Source organism: Scyliorhinus canicula, chromosome 9, assembly GCF_902713615.1.
Source record: "Scyliorhinus canicula chromosome 9, sScyCan1.1, whole genome shotgun sequence".
Lineage (NCBI taxonomy): Eukaryota > Metazoa > Chordata > Chondrichthyes > Carcharhiniformes > Scyliorhinidae > Scyliorhinus > Scyliorhinus canicula.
The window spans coordinates 165,462,870-165,486,961 of NC_052154.1; the positions used below are offsets into that span (position 1 = coordinate 165,462,870).

The 24,092-nt window shown below is 44.4% G+C and overlaps 1 protein-coding gene across 4 annotated transcripts in view; it reads left to right on the plus strand.

Annotated features, from left to right (window-relative positions):
- tub (TUB bipartite transcription factor) overlaps positions 1-24,092 on the plus strand; it is a 479,022-nt gene that overhangs the window by 371,553 nt on the left and 83,377 nt on the right. For all 4 annotated transcript variants that reach the window (XM_038808107.1, XM_038808111.1, XM_038808110.1 and 1 more), the window contains exon 3: positions 5,191-5,353. In XM_038808107.1, the coding sequence (XP_038664035.1) occupies positions 5,191-5,353 (163 nt within the window). The remainder of the gene's footprint in view (positions 1-5,190; positions 5,354-24,092) is intronic.

A 24,092-nucleotide genomic window follows, 5' to 3' on the forward strand; every position in this document is an offset into this window, starting at 1 on the left:
ACCTCAGACATCCCTCCTATATCTCCCACCCTGAATCTTATAGTTATGCCCCCTTGTAATAGCTACATCCACCCGAGGAAATAGTCTCTGAACGTCAACTCTATCTATCCCCCTCATCATCTTATAAACCTCTATTAAGTCGCCTCTCATCCTCCTCCGCTCCAAAGAGAAAAGCCCTAGCTCCCTCAACCTTTCCTCATAAGACCTATCCTGCAAACCAGGCAGCATCCTGGTAAATCGCCTTTGCACCCTTTCCAATGCTTCCACATCCTTCCTATAGCGAGGTGACCAGAACTGCACACAATACTCCAAATGTGGTCTCACCAGGGTCATGTACAGTTGCAGCATAACCCCACGGCTCTTAAACTCAAGCCCCCTGTTAATAAATGCTAACACACTTTAGGCCTTCTTCACGGCTCTATCCACTTGAGTGGCAACCTTCAGAGATCTGTGGACATGAACCCCAAGATCTCTCTATTCCTCCACATTCCTCAGAACCCTGCCGTTGACCTTGTAATCCACATTCAAATTTTTCGTACCAAAATGAATCATCTCGCACTTATCAGGGTTAAACTCCATCAGTCATTTTTTGGCCCAGCTCTGCATCTTATCAATGTCTCTTTGCGGCCTACAACAGCTCTCCACTTCATCTTACATTCTCCACCAATCTTGGTGTCATCAGCAAATTTACTGATCCACCCTTCAGCCCCCTCCTCCAAGTCATTGATAAAAATCGCAAATAGCAGAGGATCCAGGACTGATCCCTCTGGTACACCGCTGGTAAATGGTCTCCAGCCTGAAAATTTTCCATCCACCACCACTCTCTGTCTTCTATGTCATAGCCAGTTACTTATCCAATTGGCCAAATTTCCCTCTATCCCACACCTCCTTACTTTCTTCATGAGCCGACCATGGGGAACCTTATCAAATGTCTTACTAAAATCCATGTATACGACATCAACTGCTCCATCTTCATCTACACACCAGTAACCTCCTCAAAGAATTCAATAAAATTTGTGAGGCAAGACTTACCCTTCACAAATCCGTGTTCACTATCCCGAATTAAGCTGCATCTTTCCAAATGGTCATAAATCCTATGCTTCAGGACCTTTTCCATTAACTCACCGACCACCGAAGTAAGACAAACCGGCCTATAATTACCAGGGTCATTCCTATTCCCTTTCTTGAACAGAGGAACAACATTAGCCACTCTCCAGTCTTCTGGCACTATCCCCGTGGATAATGAGGACCCAAAGATCAAAGCCAAAGGCTCTGCAATCTCATCACTTGTCTCCCAAAGAATCCTAGGATATATCCCATCTGGCCCAGGGGACTTAGCGACTCTAAGTTTTTTCAAAATTGCTAATACATCCTTCCTCAGAACATCTACCTCCTCCAGCCTACCCGCGTGTATCATACTCTCATCCTCAAAAACATGGCCCCTCTCCTTGGTGAACACTGAAGAAAAGTATTCATTCAACGCCTCTCCTATCTCTTTTGACTCCATGCACAAGTTCCCACTACTGTCCTTGACCGGCCCTAACCTTTTATTTCTCACATAAGAGTAAAAAGCCATACGGTTTTCCTTGATCCGACGTGCCAAGGACTTCTTATGCCCCCTCCTAGCTCTCCTAAGCCCTTTTGTTTTAAGCTCATTCCTTGCTACCTTGTAGTCCTCAAGCCACCCAACTGAACCTTGTTTTCTCATCCTTATATACGCTTCCTTTTTCCTCTTGACAAGTCATTCAACCTCTTTTGTGAACCATGGTTCCCTCACACGGCCATTTCCTCCCTGCCTGACAGGGACATGCCTATCAAGGACACGCAGTATTTGTTCCTTGAACAATCTCCACTTTTCATTTGTGCCTTTCCCTAACAGTTTCTGTTCCCATCTTATGCTCCCTAATTCTTGCCAAATCGCATCATAATTACCCCTCCCCCAATTATAAACCTTGCCCTGCCGTATGGCCCTATCCCCCTCCATTGCAATAGTGAAAGACACCGAATTGTGGTCACTATCTCCAAAGTGCTCTCCCACAAACAAATCTAATACTTGGCCCGGTTCATTACCCAGTATCAAATCCAATATGGCCCCCCCTCTTGTCGGCCTATCCACATATTGTGTCAGGAAACTCTCCTGCACACACTGTACGCAAACTGCCCCATCCGAACTGTTCGACCTATAGAGTTTCCAATCAATATTTGGAAAGTTAAAGTCACCCATGACAACTACCCTGTGACCTCCACACCTATCCATAATATGTTTTGCAATTTCTTCCTCCACATCTCTATTACTATTTGGGGGTCTATAGAAAACTCCTAACAATGTGACCGCTCCTTTCCTATTTCTAACTTCAGCCCATATTACCTCAGTAGGCAGATCCCCCTCGAACTGCCTTTCTGCAGCCGTTAAACTATCCTTGATTAACAACGCTACTCCTCCACCTCTTTTACCACCTTCACTACTCTTACTGAAACATCTATACCCTGGAACTTCCAACAACTTCCCTGTTCTAACCATGTCTCCGTGATGCCCACAACATCGTAGTCTCAGGTACCAATCCACGCTCCAAGTTCACCTATCTTATTCCGGAGGCTTCTTGCATTGAAGTAGACACACTTCAACCCACCTTCCTGTCTACCGGTACACGCCTGCGATCTTGATACCCTCCTCAGTACCTCACTACTGTCAACACTGGCTTCTGGACTACAGCTCGTTTTCCCATCCCCCTGACAAATTAGTTTAAACCGCCCCGAAGAGCCGTAGCAAATTTCCCTCCCAGGATATTGGTGCCCCTCTGATTCAGGTGCAAACCATCCTGTCTGTACAGGTCCCACCTTCCCCAGAATGTGCTCCAATTATCCACGTAACTGAAACCCTCCCTCCTACACCATCCCTGCAGCCATGTGTTTATCTGCGCTCTCTCCCCGTTCCTCAACTCACTAGCACGTGGCACTGGCAACAAACCAGAGATGACAACATGGTTTGTCCTGGCTCTCAGCTTCCACCCTAGCTCCATAAATTCCTGTTTTAAATCCCCGTCTTTTCTCTTACCTATGTCGTTGGTACCGATGTGTACCACGACTTGTGACTGTTCCCCCTCCCCCTTAAGGATTCTGAAAACACGGTGCGAGACATCACGGACCCTGGCACCCGGGAGGCAACATACCACCCGTGAGTCTCTTTCGTTGTCACAGAACCATCTATCTGTCCCTCTAACTATCGAGTCCCCAATAACTATTGCTCTCCTGCTCTCCCTCCTTCCCTCCTGAGCCACAGGGACGGACTCAGTGCTGGAGATCTGTTCACCATGGCTTACCCCAGGTAGGTCATCCCCCTCAACAGTATCCAAAACGGTATACTTGTTACTGAGGGGAATGACCACAGAGGATCCCTGCACTGACTGCTTCCTCCCAGCCCCTCTCACCATCACCCATCTATCTTGATTCTTCGGAGTAACCACATCCCTGAAGCTACTATCTATGACCACGTTTGCCTCCCGAACGATCCGAAGTTCATCCAGCACCAGCTCCAGTTCCCTAACGCAGTTTCTGAGGAGCTGGAGTTGGGTGCACTTCCCACGGGTGAAATCAGCAGGGACACTGACGGTGTCCCTCACCTCAAACATTCTGCAGGAGGAACATTGCACTGCCATCCCTCCTAGATAACTTGCGGATAAAAACAAGAAAAAGAAAGAAAGAGCTTATCTGGGGCGAAATTCTCCGACCCCCAGCAGGGTCGGAGAATCGCCTGGGGGCGCCTAAAATCCCGCCCCCGCCGTGGCAGAGATTCTCCGCCACCCGGAAAGTGGCGGGGGCAGGAATCTCGCCCTGCCGATCGGAGAGGCCCCTGCGGCGATTCGCCGGCCCGGATGGGCCGAAGTCCCGCCGCTGGGAGGCCTCTCCCGCCGCCGAGGTTTAAACCACCTCTGGAACGGCGGGCTCAGCGGCGCGAGCAGGCCCCCGGGGTCCTGGGGGGGCGGGGGGGCGATCGGACCCCGGGGGGGGTGCCCCCATGGTGGCCTGGCCCGCGATCGGGGCCCCCCGATCAGGGGCCGGGCCAGAGCCCTGGCTGCACTATGTTCTTCCGCGCCCGCCACGGCCTCCGTCATGGCGGAGGCGGAAGGGAACACCACATCGCGCATGCGCCGGCAGTGACGTCAGCGGCCAGCTGCCGCTGACGTCACTGCCGTCGCATGCGCCGACCGGCGAAAGCCTTTCGGCCAGCCCTGCTACCGACGGCGCTGGGTGTTTGCGCCAGTCTTCTGGTGCAAACCGCTCCGGCGCGGGGCTGGCCCCCAAATGTGGGGAGAATTCCCCACCTTTGGGGAGGCGCGACCCCTGAGTGGTTGGCGCCACTCCCCTACTCCGGCACCCTCCGTCAAGCCGGGCAGGGGAGAATGCCGCCCCTGATATTCACTCAACCCCTTAGGTTAGAGGAGGTAGAAGGGTGGGGGAACACTACAAGTGTAGTGTCTCGGGTTTTGGAACCGCCCAACTTATATACAGGTAAAAATAAAACACTTAACCAGCAACCACTGAGCCCCGCATGATAACAGTAATCAGCTGTTATGGGCCCGCGCAAACAATTTAAACCTTTACTACTTACCCAGCAGTCACTCTGTCCTAACTCCGACTGGATTCAGCTGGAAACCGCCAACAGTAAGTTTTTTTAAATCATCCTGAAGATTACTCTGGCTTTCTTCACTACCAAGCATTCCCTTAAACCCGTCTCTCCCAGCGTCCCTCCTCAGCTTCCACTATAACTTGAGCCATATTATAAAAGTAATTTCCTGGATCCCCACATGCAAGTAGAAGTCGTGCTGCAAAAGAGCACAGTCTGGAAAATCGGGATTGCACTCTCAGAGCGCCATCTCCAGCTTTCATTTTCTTCATGTGTTACCCCTATGGGATCCTGCGAACAGTGAATTTACTGTATTCATTCAATACACATATAGCCATTTTGAAAAATGTTCTCAGAAATCAGGCGACAGCTTGTTTTAAAAAATATATATATCCTGACAGATTTATGCTAATTAACACATCAAAGCCTCAAAGCGAAGAAGCCATTGATCCATACCAGTCGTTACTTTGTTCAGTGAACAGGTCTAAAGTTCACTCAAAACCTGTGACAGACAAAAGTATTTTATGTGAGTGTTCTGAATGATTAACGACGTCTGTTTTCCGCAGCGTGCTTTACTGGAACAAAAGCAAAAGAAAAAGCGACAGGAACCCCTGATGGTCCAGTCAAATGTCGACAGCCGATCACGGACTCGCCGAATGAAGCAATCAGAGGAGCAAGCCCCTCTTGTTGAATCTTATCTCAACAGTAACAGCAGTACCATTTACCATGGTGAGCCAGTGCACTCTATGCTGTTTATGTGTACCTTATTTCACAGAACCTGATAATTAAAGTTTTGAGCATTTAAATTCCTCTTCTCTGTATTAGTTACGTTGTTTTATTCAAATGATTGGATGATTAATTTCTTTAAGATGCAAAAATTGGTTTCTATCATCAGATGGTAAAGCTCATAGTAGGCAGCAGTCAACCAATGATTCACCAGCTGGGTACACCAGTTCAGCATTATGATGCAGATACTATGCCACGCATTAGGGTTATAAAGTCATACAGCACAGAAAGAGGCCCTTCAGCCCACCATGCCTATGCTGACCATCAAATACCAATCTATGCTAATCCCATTCGCCAGCACTCGGTCCACAGCCTACTATGCCTTGCCGATTTAAGTATTCGTCCAGATGCATTCTTAAGGCTAATCACTTAACAGGGATTTGTACAGCCAATAGTATGTACGGTCCAACCCAATTATAATAAGATTAATTGCACACTTCCTTGGGTCGAGGCAAAGAAGCTCAATTTTTCCATATATTCTTTCATGGGATATGAGCATCACAGCCAAGGCCAGAATATGTTGCCCGTCCCTAATTGCTCCTGAGAGGTGGTGGTGAACCTCCTTCTTAAACCGTTGCCGTCTATAGGTACTATCACACTGCTGTTTGGAAGGGAGTTCCAGATTTAGAACCCAACAACAGTGTCAGACAGTGATATGTATCCAAATTGGGGTGGTTTGAAGGGCAACTTGTCTTAACCCTTCTGGATGGTGGAGGTTGCGGGTTTTGAAGGTGCTGTCGAAGGAGACTTGACCAGTTGTTGCTCATAGATGGTACACACTGCTGCCACTGTGTGCTGTTGTTGGGTGATGTGTATGATTACTGTGTTGTTGGGTTGCTAATCAAATGGGCTGCTTTGTCCCGGCTGATTTTGAGCTTCTTGAGTGTTGTTAGAGCTGCATCAACCAGGCAAGTGGGGAATATTCCATCACACTCATGACTTGTGCCCTGTAGATGGTAGACAAGCTTTGAAGTGTCGGGAGGTGTATTACTCACTGCAGAATTCCTAGCCTCTGACCTACTCTTGTAGCTGCAGTATTTCTTAGGCTGGTTCAGTTCAGTCGCTGGTGAATGATAAGTTCCCACGATATTTATAGTGGGGAACTCAGTGATGTTCATGTCTTTGAATGTCAAGGGAAGTTGGTTAGATTGTCTCTTGTTGGAGATGCTCTTTGCTTGAAACTTGTGTGAAGCTAAAATTACCTGACATGAACTCTTTCATAAACAGAACTTGTTGAGTTGAGGTTCAACTGTCCAGAATCACTTCTGATGTGTTAAATATTAAGCATTTTTTCCTTAAACATACGTACCTACAAATTGGATCACACAGCGCTCATTTTAGACATAATACTGGCAGCAAACGGTCGAAAATGGTGGCTGTCAATATCATAGAACATAGAACATAGAACAGTACAGCACAGAACAGGCCCTTCGGCCCTCAATGTTGTGCCGAGCAATGATCACCCTACTTAAACCCACGTAACCCGTATACCTGTAACCCAACAATCCCCCCATTAACTTTACACTACGGGCAATTTAGCATGGCCAATCCACCTAACCCGCACATCTTTGGACTGTGGGAGGAAACCGGAGCACCCGGAGGAAACCCACGCACAGACGGGGAGGACGTGCAGACTCCACACAGACAGTGACCCAGCCGGGAATCGAACCTGGGACCCTGGAGCTGTGAAGCATTGATGCTAACCACCATGCTACCGTGAGGCCCCTATGTCCATTATTCTGTGCTATTTTAATTTTATTGCGAGGAAAATGTACTTTTTGAGTGTAAGAAAGCTGATGTTCACAGTGTGACATTCTTCATTTTCTCTCTTCATATCACCATAGATGGAATGACAGAACTGAACCATTTTATATATAAACTTTGGAAGGAGATTTTTTTATTGGCGGTGAATTCCCAGGAATAAGTTTACAGTTATATTACCTCCCTTCCCTAATGTCAGGAATGTTTCAATTACATCCAATCTCTCTCTTTATAATTAACCAACATTCACCGGCCAAAGAATTTGCGGGTGATTAGCTGCAGATTAATGCACAATAAATCCACAACTTTGACATCGCAGTCATTAATCTTTCAGTTTGAAGGCCAGCACACGTCGTTGGTGGGCAGGAACCTGATGCATCCAGTCAGCAAAAAAAAAAAATGACTCCTTCCTCCTTTTGCGAAAAGAATGGAGTTATAATAATAAAGATAACATCCTGGGATAATTTCACCGTAAGGTTTTAGCGTCTGTCATGAACTGTTTTTGTTTTGCTGTAGGAAAAGACATCATTCAAACCCACTGATTAAACTGCCGTTTTATAATCAGATTTGGTTATCCATTATTCATGATCTACATTGAGCCTTTCACTGACCTGCTGCATTGTTGCTTTTTATTTAACAAATGGAAAGATGGTGGTGTAGTGGTAATGTCACTGAATTAATAATCCACAGCTCAGGCAAATGCTCTGTGGGCAAGGGTTCAAATCCCACCATGGCACATGGTGGAATTTAATAAAATCTGGAATATAAAGCTAATCTCAATGATGGTGACCATGAAACCATTAGTGATTGTTGTTAAAAACCCATCTGATTCACAAATGTCCTTCAGGGAAGGAAATCTGCCGTCCTTATCTGGTCTGGCCTCCATGTGACTCCAGACCAACAACAATGTGGTTGACTCTTAACTGTCTTCTAAAATGGCCAAGCAAGCCACTCAGTTCAAAGACAATGAGGGATGGGCAACAAATGCTGGCCTTGCCAATCAATAATGCTGACATCCCATGAAAGAATAAACGGGAAGAACCCACAAAAAGCCCATATTTCACAATTCATCATTCTAAACAATATACAAGCTACAATTTAAGACAGGTGTAATCTCATTTATCAGATATAATTTTCCATAAGTATTTTTCCGAGCAAAAGCTAGGTTAAAGCACATTTTGCAATTTCAACTATGTGCCTGTTCAGTAACTACACCGATCTTTCTTTTAAAAAAGCTATTTAAGTCAAATTTCAATGCACAATTTGCATCCAAATTATTATTTAGTTGCATAACATTCCTTGTTGAAGATGAATTGTTGACAGCGTTACTTGCCGTTCACATCCGTAGCTGAATTTCAGTAGGATTGTTCGGAAATCAAAAGTAGTTTTAAGGCATTTATATTTCTATTGATAAACATTAGAAATAAGGTATATTTCTAAGTGGGTTTAATTCAATGTTTCTGTGTAAGGAAGTGTAAAACCTATTGTTAGATTCATGCTGGACAAAGATCTTTGTATGTATAGGGATTGGTTCAGTACCGACTGTACTTCTACAGTCTGTGCTTAGAGAGGGTTACAGTATGAAGAGTAAATAGAGACTGGCAGAGGTAGCAGTGGTTTCTTTGTATTACGATTCCAGACCAGACCCCAACAGTGGTAGGACACTGGAGCGAAACCCTTATATTTTAATTTATTTTGTAAGACTGTGTGGAAAGAATACTTTGTTCCAGGAGTGATTGCATGAAGAAATAGGGATTTGGTATTTTCAAACGAAATGTTATTGACACAATATTAAACTATTTAATGTCACAACTGAAAATAGCTAACAATTATCCCTTAAGTAATACTACTCAATACAGTAAATATAATACCCTTAATTACTATCTCTCTTCCCAACTAAGCAACAAGAAACAAAAAAATAGAGCACTCAATCCATCCCACATCCCAATGACTCAGAATAATATTTGTTTCCAGAACAGATTTGGCTGTTGATAGAACCCCTCCGGATACTGACTGTATGTCTTAAAAAAGCTGTTTCAACTGGTTTGTTTCAGCTTCCCCCTTGTCCTCTGACATGTCTGCACTGCTTTAAATGCCATTAATCTTTTTCAACTATCCTACTGAGAGCAAAATACCTTACTTGTGGACTCGGTGTTAGCCAGAACAGAACTCAACTCAAAAACTTTCTCAAAATTCCTGAAAGCCTTAGCTCCACCCATCAATTACATAATCATCCCAAGCTGAAGAAACATCAACTCCCCAAGGATTCCCCCTAGTCAAACAACAGTGCATTAGCCCAGGCGTTTATGATATCTTCTAAAAGCTTTCCGGTCTTGCAAAACAAGATTCTTTTAAAAACATGACTACTGCAGTCAAACACACTATAATCCAGGCTTTTAACCCTTAAAAGTGCCACGTATTTATAATTCAATATAATCCCATATCTCTAATATCATTCATTTGTCACATTAGCAAATGGGGTCCTTTTAAGGTGGAAAAACTTTTGGAATTTAGTTTTTTGCTGAATTTGTTGGCAGTTGAAGATAGTACACCAGAAGTGAACATTGCTCAACTTTGCCAGGAGAAGAATGACTGAACAGGACAAGGAAGCTGCAACGAGACAGACTTCCCAAAGAACCAAATGCATCCCAGATAACTGGGCAGCATGGTAGCATTGTGGATAGCACAAATGCTTCACAGCTCCAGGGTCCCAGGTTCGATTCTGGCTTGAGTCACTGTCTGTGCGGAGTCTGCACATCCTCCCCGTGTGTGCGTGGGTTTCCTCCGGGTGCTCCGGTTTCCTCCCACAGTCCAAAGATGTGCAGGTTAGGTGGATTGGACATGATAAATTGCCCTCAGTGTCCAAAATTGCTCTTAGTGTTGGGTGGGGTTACTGGGTTATGGGGATAGGGTGGAGGTGTTGACCTTGGGTAGGGTGCTCGTTCCAAGAGCCGGTGCAGACTCGATGGGCCGAATGGCCTCCTTCTGCACTGTAAATTCTACGATAATGATAATAACCAGGGAATTGGGACAAAAAGACTGTCTTAGAAAGACTGAAGTTAAGAGAAGGTATTTTCAGAGGAATACAAGAGAAAAGAAAACTTAAGTGTTCTGAGTTAAAGAGACAATTGAAATAACTGGAATTAAAGTGGGAAAGCAGACTTCAGAGGTAAATTCAAAGTTTGATGCCATTTAAATAGAGACTGGGAATCAAGAGTTAAAGCAATTGTGAACAGTTATACCGTAGTCAAAACAAAGAAATCTTGAAGGACGAGGTGTAAAACCTGGAAATCACTTGTGTAGAAGCCAGAGACAAGGTGCTCACGGTATAAGAATCATCTGTTTTTGAGGAGACCTCCACAGATATTCACTTGGGTTCAGAGAGGACTGTGTCTTACCACAGTCATCCTGTGTGCTTACATGCACCATGATGGGAACACCTTCTTATGTGTTATTGAAATCATTGCAATTTAAGATGTACTTTTTAATCCATACATAGCTTAAGATAAAGGGGAGTAAAGGAGTATTGCATCATTCTCCAGCTTTTCATGTTTAATTAAAAAAATATTGTTGTTAAAACTAATTAGTATTGTACAGGAGAATTCAAGGGGAAAGTAAGCAAAGTGTTCAGAGTTAAAGAGACAGTTGCATCTTGAACCCCATGAGATTTCACTTATGTCATTTTTCTTTAATTTAGCCCCTTTTTGTTCACTTCCACAAGATTTCAATATTTTCCTTGTTATATTTGTGAAGCTACAAGTCCTTTCGAGAATTGTGCATCAAACTTTTATTAAGATTTGTGACACTGTTCCTCCACATTATCTTGAAAAAAAGGTATGGACGTTTGAGCCAGGGTTTCATTCTGAGATCTTCCCATCCAGCTATAACTGGAATTGTAACAGAATCCTATCCTCAGATTTTCCTGCTAACCATTATTACTTCATACCACCCACAAGTTTAGAGGTTCTTCTTAATGCATACTTGTCAAGGTCAGAAATAAATATTAGGAATTGAAGGGGACCTGGAATTGGTCTTGGGGAATCTCACCATCGATACCTTCTGTTTCTCTCTTTAAAGCTGATTAATATTGCAATTTGTAACTGCATCTTGAGACCCATAAGATGTATAGGGGCTGATTTAGAACAGTGGGCTAAACAGCTGGCTTGAAATGCAGAACAATGCCAGCAGCTCGGGTTCAATTCCTGTACCAGCCTCCCAACAGGCGCCAGAATTTGGCGACTAGGGGTTTTTCACAGTAACTTCATTGAAGCCTACTTGTGACGATAAGCAATTATGATATTATTCATTTAAGTCGGATACTTGAATTTAGCCCCTTTTGTTCAGCTCTACAAGATTTCAATATTTTCCTTGTTACATTTGTAAAATTGGTAGTCTTTCCAAGATTTGCATACCAAACGTTTACTAAGATTTGACTTTCGTACACACCTTAGACACGACACCAAAGTTCAGTCAGCTTTGCAACATTTCCACTATAAAACAGTTGGGAGCCATCATGTTCATTTTCATCTGAAAATATTTATCCTACCTGCCCCTTATAAACCTTATGTGACTTGCCCCAATTTAAATGTCGACTACCAGCATATGAGGTATCAGCTATTAATTCACATTATCGTGTTTATCTTTTCTAATCACTCTTGGTGCCTTTATATTGGTTTTCCAGGTTACACACATTTGAGGGGGTTATATAATCAGAATGTCTTTCGGTTAAATGTGTTCTTCAATATAGAGGCGATCAATGCCATAAATGACATTTCTATACATTTGAAGATCTAGCAGACCTGTTCCTACTTGAGTAATTTGTTAGTTATTTTTATTGAGTCCATTGTGGCCCATTCGGTTTCTTTTGATGTCTACAATGGACCCTTTACCTTGGGCAGCTCTGATATCTCGGCCACATTTTACAGCAGTAGCTTCAGGAAATCTTTGGTGGGGATGGCCTGCTCCTCATCTCGGTCACCACCATTCTCACATTCTACTAGATACTGATTTACAATGTTTCATTTGTTTACAGTTTTGTTTATTTATTAACACAGACTGTTTCAAATCCTGTCACAAGTTGTCATTTACATTTTATTTTTATATTCATTAATGTTCAATGATTGCAATTTTCCCAAAAATGTCTAATGAATCGTGATAGAGAAGCAATCCAGACATTCTCTGCTTGACAAACCATATCTAACAACAAGAAAAGCATTATTTCTTGATGAATAGGAATATAAATGCCTGCTGAATGTAACAGAGCACAGCTTATTCTAATAACTGATACATGAATGGGAGAACAGCGTGTCAAAGCTGCCAATGCTTCCGTACTGTTGCTATGAAACCCAATTTCAATTGAAAAGAGGGGTCATAATTGGCACAGAGGTTAACACTGCCTCAAAGTGCCAGGGACCCAGATTTGATTCTGACCTTGGGATGATTATGTGGAGTCTGCATAGTCTGCATATTCTCTCCGTGTCTGTGTGGGATTCCTCCGGGTGCTCCACTTTCCTCCCATAGCCCAAAGATGTGCAGGTTAGATAGATTGGCCATGCTAAATTGTTCCTAAGTGTCCACAAGTTAGGTGGGATTGCGGAGATGTGGCGGGGGAGTGGGCCTGGGTAGGATGCTCTTTCAGAGGGTCGGTGCAGACTGATGGGCCGAATGGCCACCTTATGCACTGTAGGTATTCTATGATTCTATCTGGGTGTGTCAGGGGGGTACATTAGATATTTAATTATTTTTGAAAAAAGATGAAGTGTTCCAGAAAAATGGCTTGTTCAGAGAATCTCTGTTTTACAGATCCATAGAGATAATTGACATACTGACGGAAAGCCTGATATGTGCGCGGAGCCTGGGCCAAGAATTCGCAATGAAATTTTGATCCAGTGGGAGACCCCCTTATTTCATGTGGCTCTTTGTTTCCGGTGAGGTTGGGGGGTTGGTGCTGGTTGGGTACATGATTGCAGGCATATCAAGCGAATATGTACATGGCAAGCTTCTATGCTTTCATAGAAAATAGACCCAATGGAATCTATGCCGACTGATCGCAGGTGTGGGTTCCATTACCCAGTGAAGGAGATGTAATTGGTAATGTCACTGGAATAGTAATGCAGAGACCCAGGATAATTTGAACCACCATGGGTTCAAATCCCACCACGACACCTTATGAAATTTGAATTCAAATTAATAAATCTAGAATTTCAAGCAAGATTCAGAGATGGTCACCATGACAACAATCACTGCTTGTTTCAAAAACCCATCTGGATCACTAATGTCCTCTGGGAAGGAAATCCGTCATCCTCACAGATTGACAACAAATGCTGGCCTTGCCACTGACAGCCACATCACATTAAGAATTTTTATAAAAGATTGAAAAGCCAATCGATCTCCTTCTCGAATTGATCAAAACATTTCCTTCAACAATTGGTTTTCCAGTTTCTGCTGTAGCGGTTCTGTGCTGTCATTGCTTTCCACCTGGGATAGGCTTCACTGATCGGTCCTTGAACCTGTACTGCCAGAATAGTACCACATCTTCAGGGTCACTTTTATTTGTGCAGCATATCATGAGCAAAGAAACTACTAAAAAAAGCTCCTCCACTTGATTAGGCATTGAGCTGTTATGCTCCAGCCCCTTGATGAACGGGCTGTAAAGGAACATATTTGTCATTGTCATAGTTATGCATAGACACCTTCTGTGAAGAGGTGATTATCCTTCAAAACTGTCTGTGCGCATCTCTCCATGACCTATATTCAAATTTCTTTTGAGGAGACATTTCATTGGAAACATTTTAGTTGATCATCATTCTCATAAATTCATGCAAGTAACTTATTTTGTTTATTGTATCTGAGTAAACTGATTCCTGTAGTACGTGTACATTATTTATATCCTATTGTGACTAGAAATGCAAGCCTACTAACTGACTGGATTACTGTTATGTTTTCTGTTATTGTAGCTCTCTTCCAAGCCACTTTGCCTTCCTATTTCCCTTGTTCCCTTCCGTCAAAAGGTTGCTAAAAACCTTCCCTTTAGGTTTACCTTCATTTCGCACTTCTCAAATTTCTCTTTTGACACCATTTTTGCCTTGTAAAGTACTTGGAGTCAGGAAGACTGTGCCAGTCTCAAGGCTGCAGAATAATCCTCATACCTTGATAGTGTGTTCTTGAGAAAAGCCACTATTGATGAAAAGGTCAGCACATGCATCCAGAAAGCAAATTCTGCCAACGGCTGACTCGACAATCGTGCCTAGTATCAGCATAACATTAAGCTGAAGACTAAAAAACTCTACCAGGCCTTTGCTGCATGCCGCAGAATTCTGAACCAGCTAACTGGAGCCACATCAAAGCTCTGGACCACTTCAAAGCCACCCGAGGAACATCATAAGAACTTGACGGCAGGACAAAATCACAAGCAATGATGCTATCCAACAGAGTGGACTCAACAGCATGGAGATCACCCTACAGAAAAGTCAACTCGGATGGGCCGACCATGTTTCCCGCGTGGATGACCACAGATTTGCCAAGCAGATTTCTTTTGGGAACTTTCTAACTTTCGCAGTGTAAACAACATCCGAATGGTTAGTAAGATTGATAGGGACATCCTAAAAAAGAACCTTGCATCTATCTTGGAAATAGACCTTCAGTTAACCAGCCCACGTGGAGGAAAAACTGAAACTGGGATATTGTCAATGACTATGGGAAAATGGCAGACATGGTTAATAATGACTTTGCCTCAGTATTTACAGTAGAAAAGGAAGATAACTTGCCAGAAGTCCTTAGGACATTAATAGAGTGATAAATCCTCAGGACCTGACGGTTTCTATCACAGGGTGTTAAAGGAAGTGGGGAAGCACATTGTAGATGCCCTAACTATAATCTTTCAGAGTTCCCTAGATTCAGGAGTTCTCCCCTGATTGGAAAATTGCTCTTACCACTCCTCTTTCTATGAAGGGGAAACCAGGGAATTACTAACATCTAGGAGGGAAAATTGTTGGAGTCTATAATCAAAGATAGAATAACTGAACATCTCGGAAATTTTCAGTTAATTAGGGAGAGCATGCATGGATTCATGACAGGTAGGTCATACCAGACAAAACTCAATGAAATTTTTGAGGAGGTCACTTAGATAGTGGACAGGGGAATGTCTATGGATGTTTTCACGTGGACTGCCTTGGCAATGCCCACCTGAGAATGGGACATGCTCCGCAGCGCCTTAGAACATTCCACCTGTGCCAGGCACGTTACATATGCTGTAGAGGCACTCGGCCATGGTCGTCACTCACTGAGCCACACCTTGGACACCACCACTCTTGGTACTGACATCATTCTCTGGGCTCCCGCTGCGGTCGCCACCACAGAAGTTTTGGTCTCGGTGCCATGCACTGCTGGCACCATCTCCTGTGCCTTTTGCCATTGGGACTCTTCCAAACAGCTATGAATTAGCTGGAGTGTCGCTGACATCACCCTCTGAATCTCACTGCTGCACCGTATCAACTGCATCAGCTCCGAGATAGCTTGGCCCAGAGGTTCAGCCTCTGAATGGGACTCACCTGGGTGCTGGGATCCAGCAGACCTGACTGCTGTCTGCCCTGGACATTCCTGCCTCCACCTGTTGTGTATCTGCAATGGCGTGGTGCTCACTAGATCATGCGCCAGAAGCCTGTCTACTACTTTTGTCCACTGATGTATGTCTCTGCGCTGGCGGATATTGGAGATGACAACTGTGACGCCTCAGTGGTGGCATCCTTAGAGGTGTTCTCTTCGGAGTTTGAGGGGGGCACCCCGGATGGGCTGCACAGCCAGATGACGATCCTGCCAGAAAATGGCATGTGGTCATGTGGAGCTGGCATGAACTACTCACTTGTGACAGGTTATCTGGGTGGGGGCTAGTGGATCCTCACCTCAATGTTGGTGACTGATCTGTCCTCGGCCACCCCTGCAACCTTCAGTGCCCGTTCTTCGTCGGGGGTGAGGACCCTGTGGTCCGGCAACCTGCCGCCTGCCTTGGCTGTTTCCCACCAATTGTGCGCTAACTTCTCTTGCGGGGACACAGAGGGGGCATTGTGAGCTGAACACTTCATGTTTCATGGGTTGGGTCGGGGGGGGGGGGGGGGGGGGGGGGGGCATGTGTTGGTGGATGACTGGGTGTGCTGGGGCATGGGCGTGGCCTTGTGCTGGGCTGGTCGGGGTGGTGCCAGGTGCCCAGGTGTAGAGTAACCGGCGTGGTGGGAGGGGGTGCTGGTGGGGTGACGATAACGCTGGGGATAGCAGTCAGGACCAGTGCCGGGGGTGGGGCGATGATAACTCACCCGTGAGGCCCCGTGGAGGTCGTTGAGCCTCTTGTGGCACTGGGTGACGTTCCCCCTGCTCACGCTCCCCGTGCTGGTGACTTGTTGCCCTGTGGCCGACCCTCTGACCCCCTCAGGGGAACAGGGTATCCATCCTGGACTCAACCGTGTTCATGAGCCTGACCAGGTTGGTTTTCCTGAATCGTGGAGCTGGTCTGCGCGGTGGCATGGCTATGGGCTGCCTGGGGTTTGCTCTGTGGGGTTGCTTTCACTGCTGCTTCCCCTCGTTAGCAGGGAGCTGCCAAGCACGATCCTGGCAAATCAGCTGGCGGGACAGTCATTTGCAGTGTGAAGCCCTTTGGACATCATTAAGTGCTCTAATTAACGTCGGTTACTGGTGACGACCTCGTCAGGTCGGCCATCGGAAACACCTGCCAACTCCGGCTCGCTATGAAGATCGCGCCCTAAACGTTCTGTTTTAAGACTAGTGATCTAAATTACATTTTTCTCTTGTGCGGCTAAGATGGGTGTAAAGCATAGTTGGAATGAGCAAGAAACTCTGAATTGTTTATTTTCTCTCTCCACATTAAAAAATTTATTCTGGTTTTATGTGTTAGCCACTGCTGAATAAATTGCCCCAGATATCTTTTCAAATCTCCACGATATTAATGTTGAATAATTTGTGAAGTATTTAACATAACCACATTTATTTTAATCTTTTAAGCTATCGATACTGAAATGTGTGCTTAATTTGTGGAAATGCAAGAAGAGAACAGGCAAAGTCAAGAAGAAGCTTCCTCCCTTCCCTCAGGAATTGCCTAGCTAATATCAAATTGTACCTTGAACACTGCTGAGAAATAACCTACATTCTCTCCACCCGTGGTATTCTCACCGGAATTATGTGTATTAGGGTTTAACACCTCCTCTCAGCTTTAATTCAAATTTAAAGCCTTCTGGAATTCAATTTCTGATTAGCAACTCCCTGCTAGAAGAGAGTGTGGCGGGGTGAGTGGCAGGGTTGGCGAATCAAATGATTGAAAACAACGCCAAAGTCTGGGCCTCCGCTCAAGTTGTCTTTTACACTAAAGGAGAGAGAAGTCGGAACTCAATGTCTGATGGACTTTGCTTTAAAAGATTGCATGCATCTCTCATATATGTGAACAACAAACAATAAAACGGGATGTGCAGCATAGCGAGAGGTGCCAGATCCATCATCTGAGGTACCAATTTGCTTAGCTTCACAGCACAGCAGGCTACGTTGACGTGTAAAGTGGGCGTTGGGTGAGAGGCTAGGGAGTTGGAGGGAAGACCAATGACCAGTGGACTTTAAAGGCGGGGTAGTGCCTGAGGTCAGAAGGGGACTTCTAATTGAGGTGTCCACCTCCCTGCCTGAGGCCTGAGCATGATCATTTTCGGGCTTCCTCCACACTCAGGAAATACTTCTGCCAGCCTAAACATTGAGGCTGGGCAAGGAATGGCCCATATATGGCCAATCATAGGGCCTCAAATGGAACAAGGGCCTGCAGCCAATCCTTGCTTCGCCAGCTCCTGCATAAAATCACTGTGAGCCTGCTCATCCCCCCCCCCCCCCCCCCCACCTAACAGCATGCAAGTGGGAGAGCATGAAATTCAGGCCCAAGTTGAATGGCAGGGAAAGTCCCCACCACAGAATCCCTTCACTGGATAGACTGTAAAGAGCTGCAGAATCATATTGAGGAAGATTCCCTCCATCGCTGGCCTTGCAAAACCTCAAAAAGGAGACTGAAGTATATTTTAGATAGCTAAACATAACCCCTTAAAAATGGATCATACGGTAATTTCTATTACTTCTGGGAAAGTGGGAGGCACTCTCCATCCATGTTATTTTACAGAGGTATGGCGATAGTATTTATGCTCCAAGTAATAAATAAAAAATTATGCTACAGATTCTGATCTAGATTTACAAATCATCACTGCCTTTACAGGAGTGACAAATATGCTCCAGCAACTAATACTCTTTTAAAAAAAATAAATTTAGAATATCCAATTCATTTTTTCCAATTAAGGGGCAATTTAACGTGGCCAATCCACCTACCCCGCACATCTTTGGGTTGTGGGGGTGAAACCCACACAGACACGGGGAGAACGTGCAAACTCCTCACAGACAGAGACCCAGGGCCGGGATTCGAACCCGGGTCCTCAGCGCCTTAGGCAGTAATGCTAACCACTGTGCCACCGTGCCGCCCTGCAACTAATACTCTTTGGAGTATTTATTACACTTAAACACTTTTGTGGCAAGATTTTGTTTTAGAATTAATGCTAAAGGGCTCACTGCTTGCAAAGGCAAACTAAAGCAACTGAATTTAAGGGAACGTGGTTTGTGTTGCAGCAGCAATGTATTGTTGATTCAAATATTTATTACACTTGAATGAAATATAAGAAAGGTGGAGAGCCAAGTGTGAAGCTGAAGTTTTAGTTAAAGGTGATGTACTGTAAATTGTTTCCCATATTTTAATTTTGGACTGACTATGGAAAATGTACTTGACGTAAAAAAAAAAGGGACTGTTTAGCACAGGACTAAATCGCTGGCTTTGAAAGCAGACCAAGCAGGCCAGCAGCACGGTTCGATTCCCGTAACAGCCTCCCCAAACAGGCGCCGGAATGTGGCGACTAGGGGCTTTTCACAGTAACTTCATTTGAAGTCTACTCGTGACAATAAGCGATTTTCATTTCATTTCATTTCAATTGCACTGGAGCTGATAGAACAGCAACAGAAAAGGGTACGAAATGGAGGTGCGTGTTGTCAAATAGTCAGGCCAATCGCTCTGCTACAGAGCAGTCGCCTGTATCAATTGCCATGTAATGGGCAGTAGAGATGTGTTCTGGGAGGCTGAGCTTTAGCATGGAGGCAGTGAACACTTGGCCACTCTTCAGCTTAACCTATAATCAACTTATGATATTCATAGTGTTGGCTGTGGCTGTCAAAGTCAACATGGGCTTCAAATTTCCTTATTCTGGCCCCTTCCCAACATAGGAACATTTATATCGTTGGCATGTCTGAATTTATCAAAGAGGTCACAAATATATTGTACAATAAGATCAATGACCTAAATATTTTGCCATAAATAGCAGAATCACAACAAGCAAACCTTTAGAGCAGTTGACTTTCTCAGAATTCAGAGGGTCAGTCGACTGCTCCCCCCCCCCCCCCCCCCCCCCCCCGTGATGATATGCATAAAGCAATTCTACATATAGTATTATACACTATCTCCGACCAGCAGGTGGCAGCGTCAGCCCACCATGTGGCCCTGTGCCTCGAGGCAGTTAGGAGTAAGTCGTGCTGGAGGCTGGATGTGTTTTGCAGTAGCTGTATTATAGTTGGTTAATGTTAGTAGTTTGTTATTAATTATTCATTCCAGTTATCTTTACCACACAGTTGTTTCTTAATATATTATTTAAACTAGATGTTCTGTAGTGCACATTTATATCAGCCAGTCTACAGAACATTACATGGTACCATGAGTGATGATTGACTAAGAACAAGAAGATTTTGCATAGATCTAAACAATTAAAGGTAACTGAAGAAAAAGAAAGAAAATGCTTTTTCTTCTCCTAACCTGATAAACTACTAGCAACTGGTGCACAACACGTGATAAAACTTGGAAGCCCAGGATGGAAGGTATCAAGGCACTTCAACAGCTTTGGATTACCGGTAACATAGACGAGAATTGTTGGGTGTTTAAGCAGCAGTTCAAGCTCTCTGTTGCAGTCCTTGGTCTGCAGGCACAGCCTGATGAGAGGCATATCGCGTTGCTGCTCACTCTAGCAGGTTCCCATGGAATTAGAATTTTCAACACGACTTACTCATTGAGAAGCATTGAAGGTTGAGCTGGAGAGGATGACAGCTTTCGGCATGGTTAAGCGCATCGAAGAACCTACAGACTGCATGACCTATATCGGTTGTCTCCGAATCAAAGAAGAAACCACCAAGGACACAGTCTTGCAGATGGTGAGACGATCGCTCCACGAAGGATGGTCCAGCGAATCCTGCTCAAGTTTGTTCAACGCATGAGCAGAGTTAAGTGATGCAGGTGGATTTTTGCTGAGAAATAAGAGAATAATAATTCAGAACGGATTGAGGTCAGTGGTTCTGCACAAAATCTATGAAGGGCACACGGGAGAAAAAAATGTCAGAAAAGAGCCGAAGACACAATCTATTAACCTGGTATCATCCAAGATATTGAGGCAATGGTGCAAAACTGCACACGGTGCAGGAGAATGAACATCTGCACACAGTGGTTGTGGGAAGCAAACAAACTGCAGAATGCTTCAGTTCCAATCGTCGAAAGAGTCTGGTACTCCAGAAGTAGAGAGGCAACCACTCTTTCAAAAAAAGGAGATATTCCAGGCCAAATCCATGAAGAGGTTTGATGATGAATCTACAAAATGTCTTCAACCATTGTAATGCAACCACCAGAAGAAGCTTGCAACAGTCATAAAACAGCTGAAGAACACACAGTGCAGCACACAGAACAACAAGATAAAGGCACCATAATACATGAAGAACAATGAACTGCATCAACAACTATCGAGGAAGATGAAGTAATGTCACAGGTTCAGCAGCCACTTAGAAGATCAACAAGGCCAAGACGCAAACCCGAAAGACTGAATTTAAATAAGTAAATAATCTTTTTATTGTCACAAGTAGGCTTATATTAACACTGCAATGAAGTTATTGTGAAAAGCCCTTTGTCATCACATTCCGACGCCTGTTCGGGTCCACTGAGGGAGAATTCAGGGGTGTGATTCTCCGACACCCCCCCCCCCCCCCCAATTCTCCGGCCCGGTGGATCACGCCACGCCGCCCCAACGGAATTCTCCCACCCGTGAAAAACGGGCGGGTGCGCATGGTGCCGGGCCGCACAGAGAATCACCGCAAACGGCTGTCGCGGCAATCCTCTGGCGGCGCCGCGATTAACTGGCCCGGATGGGCCGAGCGGCCATCTGAAAAAATCTAAGTCCCTTCGGTGCCATTCTAACATGCTCTGGGTTGGCAGGACCTCGGATGGTCAGGGGGCAGCCTGTGGTTGGGGGGGGGCAACCCCGGGAGAGCCTCTGTAGGGGCCAACCCCGGGGAGAGTCTCTGTAGTGCTGTAGTGGCCTGGCCCGCGATCGGGGCCCACCAATCGGTGGACCGGCCTCTCTGGCTGCGGACCACTTTTCTTCCGCGCCGGCTCCTGGATCCCTGCGACACCACTCTGGCGCCAGAGCAGAAAATCGCGGCCAATTCTCAGCTGGTACAGGAATTGAACCCACCCTGCTGGCCTTGTTCTGCATCACAAACCAGCAAGCCTATTGAGCTAAACCAATTTGTGACGGACTGTAAATACTTTAAAGATGTAAATAGTTATGCATATCATCTTTAATTGTAAAAATGATCTAATCAATGTAAGTAATTACATTTTCCAAACGAGAGGGGATGTGATGATTTGCATAAAGATTTTGTATACAGTATTATACACGATCTCTGACCAGCAGGTGGCAGTGTAAGTCCACCATGCGATACTGTGCCTCGAGGCAGTTGGGAGTAAGTCGTGTTGGAGGATAGGCGTGTTTTGCAGTAGCTCTATAATAGTTAGTTAATGTTAGAAGTCTGTTATTTATTTATTCCAGTTATCTTTACCACGCAGTTGTTTCATAATAAATTACTTACTAGATGTCCTGTAATGCATCATTCATATCGGCCAGTCTACAGAACATGACACACACCACCAGCCCCCGCCTCTTCTCATAAAATCCTGGCTACAGTGTTCCACATGATCCAAAATGAATTTAACTCACTTCACAATGATATATTACCACCGGCACAGTATTATGCCAGTCAAGGATAGCTCTGCCAGAAGCTCTCGCTGTGCACTCGTGTCATGCTGTTATCTGTTCCATTTTTATTTTAAGGCAAATGCAGAATGGTTATCTCTATAGCGCCCATGGCCATGACACCCATGTGCCAACTCTGAACAGAGGCTAAATGCAGATCCAGCAGAGCTCATGCCAGAGGCAGTATCCTTACTGAGTTTACCATTTGGATTTGAAAATGCCTGTGTCAATTTCTCTCCCCCTTCTTACTGCTGATTTTTTCAGGTTAATTCTCGCCTGCTGCACGGGCCACAGCTTCATGCTGAGGCTATTGCGTGCAGATTAATGATCAGGCTAGAAAAGCCATATGAAGTAAGAGGGCGAATCGGCCAGAGAACAATTTGCAGGAGGACTAACAATGAAACTGCTGCCAGGCATTAATTCCAGGTTCCATGCAAGAAGTACTGCAGCTTAATCTTTTTCACTTAAAAATAAAGTACAGGCGGAAAACCAACTCTGTTAATTAACAGGATAAAACCGCTTTCATGCTTAAGTTCTTTCAATAACATTAATTGCCATTTTATCATGTATCCAGTGACAAATACACAAGTAATATAATTTCCAAATCTCATATAGTACCGTTACTTCCCTGACTGTAATGTATTATGTTGGTATTTTGAGCTGACACAATACTGCCCCTTGGTGGTTGTGCTTTGTTTCAAATACAAAGCTATCTTTTTTGTCAGTGATTGTTTAGTGGGAGGATTAAGTGTGCTGGCTGGCAACATAGATTCTGCTGGGTTTCTGGTGGTCCTAAAGTTCCTAGGGAAGTATATTGTGAGAACCCGGCATCAAAGTCAATCAAGGCACTGTGGTCCTCCTTCATGCTCATTGTTATGATCCCAGTTCATGTTATAACTGGACAGGAAGAATGCTTGAGCCACAATTGGATAGGTAGCTCAAAAGACCACAACATTAACTTTCTTTTAATAAAACGTGAAGAAACAGGATCACAGGACCGCTAATTAGTTTTAACAACAAAATTGGATTATGATACAATACTCCTTCATTCCCCCTTAATTTAACAATTACACACATTTTAAGATTATCATGGATTACAAAGAACACCTCAAGCTACAATGGTCGCAATAGTACAAAGTCCCTTTTAAGCACACAAGCTGACTGGGAAAATACACTCTCCACTCTGAACCTCAAGTGAATGTTTGTGAATGTCTCATCAGAATCCCCCCAGATGATTGTCATGTGAGAGTTTCCAAACTCCACTCTCAAAAACACGCTTTACATTCTTCCCTTTTAATTATGCTTGCCCAGTTTACATCCTGAAATCCAAACCAGGGTTTCAAAATGACACTTTAAACAAAGCTTCTGCTCCACTTTTAAAAATTAATCCTGTCCAGGATTTTACAGCAACCCCTTTAGGATTTCTTTGTCTCTTGATTCCCATTAAAATGGCATTAGACGTTTGATGTACCTTTGAAGGCTGCTGTCCCACTTTAAATCTGATTACTGCAACTATCTCTTTAACTCAGAACACTGTTGTCTCTTTCTTGAAATCTTCTGAACCATATCTTGGTCTCTATTTACTTAACTCCAGACTTCTTGGAAACTTCTCTTAATTTCTCTAGTATCCTTAACTAGCTGGACATTAGATTCCTGACATTTGTTTTCTTAGCCATTGCTCCATATGACTTTTATTCTAGCATGGTTGAGAGAGATGTTCTCTCTTTAGCTTTTCAAAACTAACTGCTTCTATCAGAGCTGTGAGAGCTTCCTTTTCT